The sequence below is a fragment of the Haliotis rubra genome, unplaced genomic scaffold (genome assembly GCF_003918875.1).
Source record: "Haliotis rubra isolate DU_JTF1 unplaced genomic scaffold, ASM391887v1 Scf370, whole genome shotgun sequence".
Taxonomy (NCBI): Eukaryota; Metazoa; Mollusca; class Gastropoda; order Lepetellida; family Haliotidae; genus Haliotis; species Haliotis rubra.
The window spans coordinates 387,127-402,867 of record NW_025767047.1 but is presented as its reverse complement, the minus strand read 5'-3'; the positions used below and the strand labels follow the sequence as shown (position 1 = coordinate 402,867).

The 15,741-nt window shown below is 43.5% G+C and overlaps 1 protein-coding gene across 2 annotated transcripts in view; it reads left to right on the top strand.

The window, feature by feature from the left end:
- Window positions 1–15,741, top strand: part of LOC124285930 — a 102,317-nt gene that overhangs the window by 31,193 nt on the left and 55,383 nt on the right. For both annotated transcript variants that reach the window (XM_046722207.1, XM_046722206.1), the window contains exon 5: window positions 6,975–7,127. In XM_046722207.1, the coding sequence (XP_046578163.1) occupies window positions 6,975–7,127 (153 nt within the window). The remainder of the gene's footprint in view (window positions 1–6,974; window positions 7,128–15,741) is intronic.

Sequence of the window (15,741 nt, the reverse complement as noted above, 5' to 3'; positions counted from 1 at the left end):
CGACTTTCGACCGGGCGTATTCCAACACGTCTTGGTAGCGTTTGATGGCACTCGGTGGAGCTTTGATAGCATCCTCAACGTTAACAACGAACTGTTTCTGAGCGCGTAGCAGTCCCCTTTACCGAGGATGTTGGAACGCTTTTGCGCTGGCGCGCTAATCCAACAGCCACACGTATGTTTGAATCGAAGTCGTTCAAGCGCTCGTGCCGCACGAGTAAACCCTTTCGACGTGTCCAGCATGAACATTTTCCAGTCATCCGCGGGCCCCTGCTCGAACCTCCAGACTCGGTAATCCTTGCTGTTGTCGAAAGCCATGTAACGGTCATCCCACTCGTTTGTTGTGAGGTGATGATACGACTTGTACCCCCATTCTTTCATCTTCTCGCTGGCATCCACGATAGGCATGTTGTGAACGATGGGGATACCCAACCCATTGTTCGGCCCCGGCAAACGCCAATCCGTCTTCAGGTCTAGTTTGAATTTGTTGCAAACGCGTTCGTAGGCCCGTCTATCGTACTGGTTGTTTACTGCGTCCCATGCTTTGTCCTGCGGAGTGCTGATCTCTTTGAGGATACGCCTGACCTGGTAGTACATGTGGAACGTGAACACAGACTGACTCAGCGGTCCCCGCCGAGTGTCGGTCAATGTCACACCACACCCCGTTGTAGCGCACCACACAGCGAAGTTGAGTTGATTCTGCCAGAACTGCATCGGGTTGTTGAACCAAGCATGAACTACCTTAGCGTTAGTCACCGAAAACCTATACCTAGCAAATACATCTATAAACTGGGCGTCGAAATACAACCCAGCAGCGCAATTAACGATCTTGTGTGGGAAATCTATGTCCAGTTTAGGGTAAAACACTCCCGCTTGTACATTTTAAAGTATTATATAATGGATATATATACTCTAACATGTACGTAACACTTCCAGGAATAACGAGCGCGCAGGCCGCTCAGCTGATGCACGATCGATAACACGCCGGGTCAACTCAAGTCGCGACTCTGCGATATCACCTACCTACCGCGATGGACTAACATCAATGTCAACAACAACAAGCTGTTCGTCAGTGGCGCCCGCAATCAGATAACTGACGGCTACTACAGCGTGTGCTCGCTAAGCGACGAGGTCTTCAAACCCTTGGGAGCCGAACTCAAGATGAACGACTCAAACGGCACAGTGGTGTTAATCAACAACGGAAGAAACCCCTTGAGGCTCGGTCGACCATTGGCGAGGACACTCGGTATGCCACCGGACGAGATAAAACCAACAACTACCGTCACAGGCACGAAGTTACCCGACCAAGTGCCGTACTGAGAGCTGTGCATTCATCTCAGTCAGCTGAGCACAACGGACAACATTCAAGGGGGTCACCCTTCCACGATACTGAGAGCCGTACCGGTGAGAACGGAGAAATACAACGACGGCAGAACAGAGTCGTTTTCACCGCGGCAGTATAAGAGGTTAACTCGGGGCAACATCCCGGAGCTGATAATATCGGTGTTAGATATAAATCATAATCCTGTGAAAATAGGATACCTCAGCATAACGCTGCACATAAAATGACTAGCGCACAAGGTCGCGGGATGAAGTTGAAAAAATGCATCAATGCGGGGATCTCCGACCTCGGTGACACACGCGGATTCGACGACCAGGAGTAGATGGTAAATTGTACGCCTTGCAACTGAAAAACAACATTTACAAACGCGTTGAAGTCCCCTCCATCGGTGGTACTAGAAACCTAAGTGATATAGTAGATACCTCAGGAGCGACCGTCAACACTCGGTACACCCTAGTCCGCACCGGTGATGATAAATGGATGGTATACCCATCGTTCGGAGGCAAACTGTTCGACTTAGAAGATGTTGAGAGAACGGCCGTCGCCCGAAACAAGCCATATACGCTCGTCTTCACCGACGATGACAAGTGGGTGTTGTTACCCGCTAAAGGCGACTGGTTTCTCAATATTAGGCTCGGTTCCCCCTACGTGTTCACGGAGAACAAAGACAACTACCTAAACAAAGTCGTGAACAACGGAACCCTGCTCGTGGCTTACGTCCCGGCTCAGAGACGTAGCGTAGTCATCAGCCCAGTCGCCAGTATGGCAGCCCACATGCTATCGAGTAAACCGGGAGTGCAAGATGGGGCATTGCAGTTGGTGTCTGATTTCACTGGCGTGGTCAACGTCCTGGCGAGTCTACCGGAGAATGCTACTCTGATCATCAAAGTCTACCTAGGGGAACCATCGACGGATGAAGTCGAAATAGTGAAGGGGGTTAAACTCGGGTGGGTGAAACAGCACCAGTATCAGGTTTGCACTGTTTACGTGCGGGTGGGTGTCGACTCCCACACCAGTCTGCAGGGGGTCATCGTGACCGTGGAAGACACGATATCACTCACCAAGATCTTCCTACCCGACAACATACACTTCATGGGGGTGAAGTGCACCCCTGAGAAATTATCAGAAAAACAATTGGAAACTATCTCGTAATAGTAATATAGCAATGGCCAATCATCGGCCCAACACCACACTTAACGATCTAGGAGACACGGAGGGATTCGATCAGCCTGGTGAGGAAGACACCTTATACATCCTGCACTTGAAAGACAACGGTATAGGCGGGTGTCGTTATCAGATTTTAAAGAGCCTGCATGGTTGATCAACATGACCCTCACCACACCTTATATATCTTTTAAAAGAGATAATTATGTCTCCGAAATTAAGAACAACGGTTTACTCCTCGGGTCTTTCGTTCCGGGGCCTGTTGTAAAAGTTCGGGTAGCACCAGATTCCAATAGCAACATGTTATTTGCATCCGGGAAGAGTAAGTTAAAGTTTGACTTCTACGAGCAACAAACTACTACTGTGGAGCCAGGCTCAACACTCATTATAGAAGCCTATCTCTGGACAACTTCTAATAGTATAGAACAACTTTTACCTGGGGTAACAATACACTTTGGCACCGTGAAACGACTAAGGCGTTTCCGTGATCGCCATACAACCAGACCCCTCCACAGGTTATATAGATCCCTTAGTAAGCCAATGGGGGCCTCGTGTGGACGCAGAGTTACCTATTAATCTCTCACCTATTTCCATTCATGAGGATCTACATCTTGCAAGCTTCAAGTACATTGATCGACTATTAAATGAAACCCAATTAAAAAATGTTTCATAAGATATATTATACACACAGTATGGGTCTGTACCCAGTCGTAGAGGAAGTCGCGAAGACCCTAGAAACCGTAGACAGGTTCCGCTTGAGACAGTTATGTGATGTAAAACGCCAACTAGAACAAGACCGCGACACGCGAAAAGCACTATATAAGAAATACCATAGAGCTTTCAATATCGTGGACGGGACTGATACTGCCCTTATGGCAACCAGCATGGGACTAGGGGCGGCAGGTGTTGGGTTGTTAGCCACCATCGTGGCCGCACCTATAGTGCTAGGCATTGAAATAACAGCTGGGGTGGTAGGGGTGGCAGGGTTGGTGTTTAAGTTTGCATCCTGCAGACTGCATCGTAAAGCGTTAAAACACGACGAGATCAGGGTTCTAGCCGAAGCAAAGCTGAACACGGTAAGTGAGCGTATTTCCACGGCACTCACTGACAGTAAGATCTCAGAGGAGGAATTTCGTTCAATCCTCTCTGAACTCGACAAGTACCGTAAGCTGAAACAAGAAATCCGGTCCAAGTCTCGTAAGTCTGCTATCAGCGTAAGACGAGAAAAAAAAGTACATAGAACAGGGGGTACGAAAAGCCCAGCAAGCCTTTATTACGAACACCAAAGAGATCATAGGCGATTCACATTAAACTGTTTCATCGAGGTCAACGTGACATAGCGGCACAGTAGTGCCACGTGGGGTCGGGAAGTTAACTGGGGGTTCAAAAGTAGTAGACAATGGTTGGTGAGATCTAAGGGCCTAACAAAAGCTGTATTTGTGAAATAAGGCTTTGCAGAGGCTTTTGTTGGACTTGGTCCCGGACAATCATTGTATCTACTACTCTCCATGATCTTGTAGCGGTTGAGATGAGGCGAGACCATGATCTTTCTCAACTTATTGTGCCAACCCTCTACATGGTTGCTGCTTCTAAGGCCAATGGTGTCATGATGGTTCCACGTTTGTCGATAGCATTTGTGACTGATGAACGAACGAAATTAATAGTTTAACGTCGGCTTTTAGCATAGCCAATGTCGCCGACGGGGTAGGTGGGGTTGATATAAATTAATTAATAATGTGTTAATAGGAATAAACCACCATACCCAAAAAAATGTAAATTTGGGGGATTAAACTTAACTAATTTTAGAATAAAACAGTTATAAATATAATATAAATAAAATAAAAAGCTGAAATTATAAAGAGAGAGAGAGAAAAATAAAGCAGTTGTTAATAATAGAGTTTGAATGAGTATAGCATAAAGTTTGTGGTGGGGTGCTGGTTAATTTGTATAGCATATTTGGGCTTAATTGGTAATGGTGCAGTTAAGCTGTACTAGTTAGAAATAGGGCACCTAATAAAGAAAGAAAAACTGGTTTGTAACGGGGGGGTGGGGTAGGGGCAAAGAAGGCGGTAAGTGTCTCCGAGGGAGGCTGTGGATGGTAGTTAGGGCGATTGGTGCCTAGTTTAGTTTAAGGTGTGGCAGATGAGTAAAATTTGGGAATGGGGAGAGGTGGACGGTAGAAAAGTTGCTTGGGTATATAGGATTTGGTGTGGGTTGTGGCGGTAATAGACTGGTTGAGAGGGTGGGTGGCAGGGGTGTTATGTAATGTGTTGGCTGTGAGCGGAGAGGGTTGAGCGTGCTTGGTGGGTGGTTGGGGTAGTTTAGGTTGATGTGGGTTTGGATGAGGTTTGTTTTGGTGTGAGTGTCAGTGTTTTTAGGGAGATTTTGAAGTGTTTCTGCTAGGGTAGTATCTGTAGAGGGTGGAGGTTTGTCATGAATGTAGCTTGTTATGGGAGGTGTGTGCTGGATGGTATTTAGGTGTTGTGAATGAAGCAGATTGTTGAGGTGAGTGTGTAGAGGGGCTTTGTTTGGGTTGTTTTTTAAATTTTTAATAGTGGATTTTTTAGTGTTGGTGTATTTAGTTGAAATAAGTTTGTATATTGGGTTGTGTTGGGCCCCAGCCCAGTAATTGAGTGCAGTTTGGTTTATTACGTGTTTTGATTGAAGGGATGCCTGTAAGTAGGAGAAGAGTGTTGTGGGAGGTGCCAGTCCTAGTGCCAAGGGCTTGCTTAAGGGCTTTATACTGTATAGAATTAAGTTTTTGTAGGTTGGATGGGGAGATGGAGTGGAGGACCGGAGCAGCGTAATCCAGTCTAGACTGTATAAGAGTTTTGTATATGTTAATAAGTGTGTGTTTGTCGGCTCCCCAGTTTGTACCACTGATAGCTCGCATGAGATTTAAGTCTTTTTGACATGAGTTGACCAAATTATTAATGTGGGGAGTCCATGTCATGTGTTGGTCAAACGTTACACCTAGAAATTTTGCCTCTTTTTCGAACTTGATTTCCTGGTTATTAAGGCGGAGTTTGGGTGTATAATTTTGCATTCTTTGCTTTTTGAATAAGATGCCCACGGTTTTTTTGACGTTAATGTGGAACCCCCAATTTTGGGCCCAGTTTTGGATGTGATTTAGCATTCTTTGAGTTTTGATTGTGGCTTGGTTTCCTGAAGTGGATGATATCCAAAAAGAAATGTCATCAGCAAATTTTGCAGTAGAAATTTCTGGCCACTTGTCTGGGAATATGTCGTTAATCATGAAATTGAATAATGTTGGGGATATTATGCTCCCCTGGGGGGGTTCCATTTTCTAGTGGAAAAGGATCCGAGTCGGTGTTGTGGGATTTGACGATTATTTGTCTGTTGTTAAGGAATGCCTGTATGAAATTTAGAATACGCCCGTGTATGGCATTTTCCTGTAATTTTTGGATAAGGCCGTAGTGCCAGATCATGTCGAAAGCTTTGCTAAAGTCAATAAAAATGGCCAGCGTGTATTGTTTTTGTGCTTGAGCTACCTTTATATCATGCTCCAAATGTAAAATATGATCTTAAGTTTGCCTATTTGGAGTGAAGCCACTCTGGTCCTGCTTGATTAAGTTATGGGTTAGAATTTGGTGTTTTAGTCTATTATTTACTATAGACTCAAGTGATTTACATAGATGTGAAGTGAGTGATATAGGTCGAAATGAATCTGGGGAGTTGATGGGTTTCCCTGGCTTTAGGATTGGCACCACCTTAGCTGTTTTCCAAGAAGATGGGATGTTTCCTGTGGTCCAGATTGGTTAAATGACTGACTGAATTCCATTAACCTTATATATATCATCCTTTGAATTACATTGATGATTAATATGATCTCTGAAAATTGATGAATATTGTTCTGAAGTATCATATAATGATTGACAATGATTGGTGAACTGGATATGATTGGTGAACATGTATGACACTGATAAGGGAAATAAGTGTGAGCAACAGTGAGAGACAGCTCACCAGAACAGTTTACCTGGGACCGCTACCCACTGTGATAGGTGAGTTGATATCAGGACCGGACTCACGTACCTGACACCCTTAAAGTTGGAATGCCCCAACTAATCCTCCTATTGTTCTCTGCCTGACTCAACTTGTTGTTTTAAGAAATGTTGGGAAACCGGGGGTAAAGTGTTAGCATCTATACCGTAATGTCACATCCACTGCAATAAAGAAGTTGTCTATACAACTGTTCCTGTTCATCGTGCCAGCTTCTAAATGCCACTCAAAGAAGTATCACAGCTGTTTAATGTCAGTTTCATGAAGGAGAAATGATGGGCAAATGTTCTCTTCATAAAACCAGACCATGACAAAAGGTTGATATTCTTGTGTATACTCTATCTCTTTTACATCACTGCCATATATCCTGTTATATCTTTGCTATTATGCCATATTTGGGTTTTATTTTTGGTTTTTGCAATGATTGTTTGATTTATTTTTTCTCACATAGACTGGATCCCCGTCCAGACCCAAGATATGAAGCAAAGTACAGAGCAAATGAAGAAAGAATATCATATAAGAGACTGGAACGTGTTAATGAGAATCCTAATGATCTTCGTCATAGTCTTCATCGCAAACTTCAAGACACAATGGGAGAAACAAGGTAAAGTTTTTATTGGTGTTATGTGGCAGTGTAAACATTGTTATACATTTAGTAGACATTCATAACAATCTGTTTCAACCATAGTTTGTCACAAATGAGTTGCTATCTCATGCGAGCAGTGATGTGGAAGTTGCTATGTTGGGAAGCTTTTAGGAGCAATTGTGGTCTTGAATCTTTTGGAACTTTAAAGGGAGCCAAGGGATATAGGAAGAGATTTCGTCCTTCTGCCTTTCCATTCACCTGTCCTGACGTTTTATCAGTCTGATTCTCAATGGAGACATATTTTCTATAAAATACTATCATTTTTCCTTATCCTGACTCATCCGTTATTGCTTTATCTTCCGAGGTACAGTGGAAACCTCTTCCCCAAATGAACAGTCTAAAAATAGCTCACCCCAGATGGGCCTCTCTGGTTCCTGAGCCAGCGTCCCACGTGATTACTGGCTATGTGTACCGGACAGTTGGATGGATTCCTCTAGTCCTTATACAAGCTACCGTTCCTATATTTCGGCCTATAAATCAAAATTACTGCTTGTATATGTTTCTTATGTCCTTTTGACATCATATTCATGGTTTATATTTATGTATTAGCATCTAATTTATTGGATTTTTCTCATTGTTTTCAGAGCGGTGTTTACTTATGAAAACGTGTTGTGTATGCAGATAAGGCTATCTAGTTACGATCCACATCTTGCATGCTGTTCATGCCGTTCTTCTACCTGCAGCCTTAGCCCATTTATTTATTATAGAATTTGATAATTATTGATTATCTTTGTTGAGGAAAAGGATGGACAAGAAAAGGGGAAAGTACGAGATCAGCAGTTTGCAAATCTCAAAAACAACCTGAACATGAGTTTGTTACATTACTTTCCCCCTGGATGAAATTATACCTTTGAATATTAATTCAGCTTCATTCCAGTCCTCTATGGCGATTCCCTCACAGGATTCTCAAGATATAGTAGCTAACCCCGAGAACCCAGTCATCCCGTGCTAAGAGGAAGTTTCCTTCGGGGGCAGGGTCCATTCTCCTTAAGCTGGCGAAATTGAAGAGATCATCCCATAAGAAATTGTCGGAGAAGGCCTCCTCTTAGACACCTTCAAGAGATCCTCGGTCTTCTCACATCAGCGCAGGCTCTTACCCGGAAAGAGGCCCATTCAGAGGTTCCTGAGACCACACCAAGATCGTCAGAATGTAGCATTACCTCTATACCTGAAAAAATACCTGCAGTGGTGGGTGGTCAGATTGAAAGGTTTGCGGAGGCACCTATTTGCAAGAGGCGGTCTACAATCTACATCTCTACCTAGACGCCTCACTCCAAGGCTGGGGAGCTCACCTCAGCACAGAAGTAACTGCAGGGAACTGATCCAGAGATCTTCACATCAACCAGCTGGAATTCAAGGCAGTCAGAGGCATCTATCACTGGTCCCATCTCCTTTAGAAACCAATTCCTGATGATACGAACAGACAACGTAGCAGTAGCATTTTACATTAACCTGCAAGGCACGCCAAGGTCAGTGCCCATGCCAGAACTGATCTTCCGCCTCTTCAAGCTCACAGACAATCTCAACTTGGAAGTATAGGCCAGACACATCCCAGATGCTGTCAACGTCCTAACAGACGCGTTGTTCAGACCCATCAAGCCATCTTCCAACAGAATGGATGCTGCATCCAAAGGCATTTTAACTACTGGTGCAAAATCAGGGCTGCCAACTTGTAGACCTCTTTGTGACAAGGTTCAACAAGCACATAAAGACTTTCGTCTCACCGGTTCCAGATCCACTAGCCTGGTCCCTAGCCATGTTTTGGAAAGGTGTCCATGCCTATGCATTCCTGCCTCCCTTACTACTACCATGAGTCATAATGAAGATGACCAAGACGAAGATACTGCGACTGATTTTGGTAGTGCCCTACTGGCCATCCAGAACATGGTTTCTAGACCTCATCAGACTTCTCGGAGAGCCAAGTGTACTAATTCCGAAATGGCCCAATCTACTGATTCATCCACACACAAGACAGGCTCATGCCAATCCTGAGGGCTTCCAGTTTCACAGATGGAACATATTACTAACTGCCTCTCAAGAAGAGGGTACTCTTCTAGAGTAGCCAAGGCCGTTACCCTAACTCTCAAACGCTCTACCCGAAATCTCTGTGATGACAAGTGGAAGAGCTTTGACCAGTAAGCAGCTCTTAAGGGGTTCTCAGCAGCTAGGGCTACGTATCCTCAAGTGGCGGAATACTTGTGTCATATGAGAGCTACCAGACATTTGAAAGGTTCTACCCTGTCTATGTACCTAGCGTCCATCAGCTCAATCCCCACCATAAACTCGGGAGTGAAACTCACCAAAGTCCCAGAGCTCATCGCACTGCTGAGATCCTTCATGCTAGAAGACCAGCAGAGGAAGTTTAAGGTGCCAGCATGGGACTTGAACATAGTCCTTCAACACCTAACCAGCGACCATTATGAGCCATTGCTTCAAGCAGACTTTGAGTTGCTAACTCACAGGACGCTGTTCCTCCTCACACTTGCTACAGGTGCCAGGATGTCAGAAATCCATGTTCCAGACTACAGTCGAACTAGGTTCAATATTGGTGACCATCCAGCAGTTCTTCTTGGGCTTAGATGGGACTTCATCGCAAAGAACCAGCTACCAGGACAACCAGATTACAGTTCCACATCCCTGTGTTATCATCCATCCTCAGATCGGACGACACTTGGTACTTGGAGTTATGCCCAGTTAGAACTTTGAAAATCTACTTGCAGAGAACTGATGTGAGGAGAAGAAGATTCAAAGACTCTTCATCCCATTATCACCTGGGCTTACAAAACAGCAGGACTGGATCCACCTAGAGCCTCCAATCCTCATAAAGTAAGAGCCATTGTGTCAACACTAGCTCTACACAGCAACTGCTCCATCTCGTCCATTATAGAAGTTTGCTTCTGGAGATCGGAATCTGTCCTCACCAACCACTATGTTAGGGACATTGCCACAGAAGATGTATCTGTTATCCATCAGTTCGGCCGGTTAGAGGCGGCACAGCAGTTGACAGTCCCAACTAGGCATTAAATACTCACCCATAATCACATAGACTCGTAGACATTAGGTTACTGTTCCATAACCACTGACAGAGAGTCCATGCCCCCTGTTTTACAAGATAAAGCAGCGCATGGGTGATACGATTCAGTTAAGTTTACAACCTATTCTTAACATATGGATCGACAAACGGGAATCTAATTCCCTGTGAGTCTTACAAAATCCTCAAAACGTATTATTTATGGGGTTTTTTAATTAAAAGAAGGTAGTCCCCCATCTTATAGCCGCAGTATCAGAAGATTGAAGAGTTCTCATGGGGTGGATCTAACAGTATCTGAGTCCAAATAAATAGACCCACCACCTATCCGTTGGATTCAAGCAATAACGTATGAGTCAGGATAAGGAAAAATATATTATTTTTATGATAAAGTTGATATTTTTTACTTACCCTGACTCATAGTCTAAGGGCCCTCCCAACCATCCCCTCTCATACACTATTTGGCTTCGGTCAATATAGTTGGGCATTATAATGGTACACATAGCCAGTAGTCACGTGGGACGCTGGCTCGGGAACAAGAGAGGCCCATTTGGGGTGAGCTATTTTTAGACTGTTCATTAGAGAACAATAAGACAGAGGTTTCCACTGTACCTCGGAGGAAAGGGAGATAAAGCAACAACGTATAGTTAGGATAAGTATTTAATATCAATTTTATCCTAAAAATTACATCAAGTTGGAAAATTCACATTAGCACTTTGACTGGTCACTATGTGAAATAAGTTTAGAAAATTGGTGTCTTCAATATATATTTCATAGAGGTTTGGACCTTGCTCCATGCTTTTTATCTTAATGCAAACTTCATGAAATAGGGTCAAGTTTTCTTAGAAAATACTAAAGATACATGAATAAAAGATTGCATGGTTTTCTTGGAGACACTTGTCTAGTCAGAATAAGAAAATCAGTGACAAATTATTTTTTGGTACAGTTATGCCCTTGTTATATAATGTACTGTTGTCAATGGGGACATGTTAGCTCAGAAAGTACTGAAGTTGTGATTACAGCATCCAGTAAGCATCTAGTCAGATGGATACTAAGCGCTATATAAATTTATTATTATTATCATATTATATTATTACATGAACAAGACATTCTCAGTAACAGGACCAACAACATGTGTTTATGACTACTACTCACCTACTGCCCACATCTAGTGGGGCCACACCCATTATTGTTGCGCTGCTGAAATTAGTTTATGATGGCTCCCTGTAGCACCACACTACCATGACACTACTACTCCTGTCATCCCCCTGTACTCCTGTAACATCTCAGCAGCTGTCAAATGTTGAATCACTTGAATTGGGTAAACTGGCTTTTCATGATGTCCAGTAGTGTTAGCAGTTCTTCCCATTGCCTGTCTCAAGCAATCATTGACTTACTGACAACAGATAAGCCAGGCTTGACAAGTAATGGTCACAGAAAGTTGGCCTGGTCTCAGTTGGTCAAATATCCCAGCTTTCTGTTGACCTGGTTGGAGTTGATTTGTGGTTCTTGGTGGCTGCAGAAGTTTCACTGCAGTTTGTGTTGAACTGACGAGCAGCATCCCCAAAGCTTATGTCTCTCTGTGCAGTAATGTCAACTGCAGCACAACTCAGAACAATAGTCTCTTTATCATGCCTCACTGACTGCTGGGAGCTGTGCAGTGATCGTCATGAAACCCCATCCAGCTTCCCATCTGGTGGTTATACACCAATAATTACAGCTTAATGGGTTTGAACTGATGTAATAAGCTAAACAACCAAATGTGGTTCTGAATGCCTTCTCAAAGACGTGCTATCTGAGCCTCAAGACTCTTAAATTCATGCTTTTGAATGTTTAAGAACAGATATGTGGCAAGGTAGTGTGTCCTGGACCCAGTTGTGTCAAAGCTTCATTATCTAATGGGTTCATCATAGAGCTGTGTATCATGGCCTAAGTGGCTAGACGATATATCCCGATACCAGTTTAATGAGGAGAGACAATATATCATGAAAGTATTGGCAAGGAACCTGCGAGACAATTATCATCACGATACAATGGTGGAGATACAATACGTATCCCGATACTTTACAATTTCTAATAACAGAACAGATATGGTAGATAAGATGACTGTAACTTTACTTGTTACCTGGATCTAATATATATACATTTGAAAGTGAAGTTTCCCTTGGGAAGTTGCTTTCACAAACAACTTAATGTAATTTATATGAGAATTCAGAATCATTGAAAAAATCTCTTAAGTCTGCTTTCTAAATTTTATCTTCTCTTTGTTCCCTTTCTTAACAGAGCTAAGACATCCTTCATAGTTGTTAATAAATGGTGTTATTTGTCAAACAACTAAAACATATCTGCATATTTCAATTACTTGAAGACAAGTATTCTACAGTTCACAGAGTTTGTAAAATGTTCACACTCTTTGACCTATACACCAATTCCTTTGTTCATGTAACACTGAAGTGGGTTGCACAAAGCCGTCATTAAACCATCATAAACTAATGATACAATAAGTGTCAAATTTCTCTTCCAGTTCAGGGACCAAACATTTTATGTCATCTGCCAAGTTTAGTTTGCCTGTTAGAATTTGAGAAAACTGAACTAAAGATCTCAGTGAATGGTGGTTAACCCCCTGTGGATGTTCATATTTTTCCATAAGATCTGAAAAGTGAACATTGAGTGAAATGTAAAATTACACAAAAATGTGAGAATATTAAATTTCTTATCCGATGGTGTTGACTCAAGTGCAAATACTTAGGTAGTTTGAAAAAAAGACTCTGCTAAGTGTTGTCGGGAATTGTGTTATGCATTGAAAAACAGTAAATGTCTCTGCTCTTTATCGTACACGATAAAAGCGCTGTTATTTGGCATCTTGACAGTAAGTTTGAGCCAATAAAATACTGCCTGATACCTGAACAAAATAGGTATAACTGAAATGGGTGGTTATGTATAATGTTATGCTTTCAGTATATGTAATGGCTTGCAATAAATTACAAAATTGGATTTTCCTCTATGACATCAAACAGCTACAGAGAGATCCCACATGTGTAAAGATAAGGGGGCATAACTACGCTATGCTCAATACTAGGTCATTGTAACTCAGGTCACTTGGAGAGAATTTGCTGTGAATATGGACACTATATTTTCGTAATGTTTTGATTTTAAAATGTATGATCAGTTCAGTGGTGTATTCAGTGAGTGAGTGAGTGAGTTTTGTTTTACGGTGCACTCCGCAATATTCCAGCTATATGACGGCAGTCTGTAAATAATCAGATCTGGACCAAACAATCCAGGGATCAACAGAATGAACATTAATCTACTTAATTGGGATATGATGACATGTGTCAACCCAGTCAGCGAGCCTGACCACCCGATCCCATTAGTCGCCTCTTATGACAAGCATGGGTTACTTCACGGGTCTGGCATGCTTGTCACAGAAGGCGACTATGCTTGTCGTAAGAGGCGACTAACGGGATCGGGTGGTCAGGCTCGCTGACTTGGTTGACACATGTCATCGGTTCCCAATTGCGCAGATCGATGTTCATGATGTTGATCACTGGATTGTCTGGTCCACACTCGATTAGTTACAGACTGCCGCCATATAGCTGGAATATTGCTGAGTGCGGCATAAAACTAAACTCACTCACTTCACGGGTCTGGTGTATTCAGTGTGTGAAATATATGTGATGTAATAGGGGTCTCATGACCAGCCTACGCTTCGACATTTAATTTTGAAAGGTCATTTTCAGAACTTTTGCTTTGTCTAAGATTATAGTGGAAATCAAGAAATAGGACATTTCCCGCTGATTTCAAAACTGTGAAGTGTATTTGTGTGCGTGATACATTTTATATATTTTTCCTTATCCTGACTCATGCTTAATTGCTTGTCTCCTTCCTCTTGCGAACTATAGTGGAACACTTGAATCCCCTTTTGAAGCTCCCTTCAAAAAAGCGGACGTAAAATCACTCACCCCACGAGTAGCCTCCCTTTGCTATTTGGCGCCAAAAACCGTCACATGATCAGACATGCTCTTCACTCTCTCCTTCTTCGCCCTAGAAGACGGTTGTGAGAGCGCCTGGGTCCCCTGTACGGCATTATATCCTTTTATTTTTGGCTTTGACTACTAAATTAGCTGTATATGGTCTTTAGCAAGGATATACCAGCAATATGGTTTGAAATTTGTACCAAATTTTCCGTTTATTCACGTTGTTGACATGATGTTTCATCTTGTTTACATTTGATGAAATCTTGCATTCGTTGCAGGTTTCGTTTATCGGCTGCTGATCCGCATTCATTATGTCCTAACTGCACTTCTACATGTTCTTCCAGCCTCCGCTGTAAACTTTGTCAGCATTTTTCTGAAATTGAATTTACTAATTATTTATATTCCATTCTTAGACGTGCCAAGGACAGGTCTAGACGACTTACCGTGTATTATTGCCTGCTGAGATTCACCATCCAGTGATTTGCCCGGTGGCTTCTACGGAGCTGTTGACTGTGGCAGATGGCAGCTCTGGGTCCAGGACGAGATTGTCATCGTCTCAACTACCCTCGTCGCAGTCTAAGAAGACCAAGACATCGTCTTCTCTGAAGAAGAAATCGTCTACAGATAAGACTTCATCGAAGTCGTCCCTTTGGGCAGCAAAGAAGACGAGGTCCTTCGCCTTCGGACGAAGCAGACGTATACAATGAACCACCCATCCTGATTCCTGAAGTAACACAGTTAGGAAGAAGACAAGGTCTTCTTCTACAGTGACGTCAGCAGCCATATCAACGCAGTCAGACGTCTTATCAACGCAGACTTAAGAGACAAGAGACGACAGGCAGTCTTTGGAAGGAGCCTCAGCACTCTCAGATGCGTCGTCATCCTTACAGCAGCAGCAGTTGTCAGCGCAGACCTTCAACCCGGGTATCTTCATGCAGCAGTTTACTCAGCAGATGATGGACCTGATGGAACGGAGGTTCGCGCAGAAGGCTGCGGTGAAGACAACATCTACGATGAACCTGCACGAAGGACAAGCAGCCTGCAGATCGTATCCGAGTGAAGATGGCAGCCTGGAAGGGAACGTTCGTGAAGGATCACATACTCGACAGTCATCCACGACAACTTCCAGAGAACCTGTCAACCTGGACAACGATGAGCCTGCAGTAGAAGAGGAGCATTCGCAAGGAGAACCAGACGTTCACCGGAGCATCGCAGATCATCCTCGACCTCTGACTCGGACAATCATCACGGACCTGCGCGAACGAACTTCACATCCCACGGAAGAGAATCTTCACCTTCACGAAGGCGCAGGAATACGTCTCAAGACTCCAGGGAGGATCTTTATACGGATCGATCACCTTCGCGCAGGTCTTCAGGAAGATCTTCACGTTCATTGCCACGCTGATCTTCACGCACATATAGGTCGCCACGCAGGTCTCCACACTCATCTCCACGAAGGCATTCGTGAATGTCTCCACGTAGATCACCACGTAGATCTCCACTCAGGGAGCAAGCACAACGGCAACGGTCTTCAGAACAAGATGCATCCAAATCTGAAGATGATGGT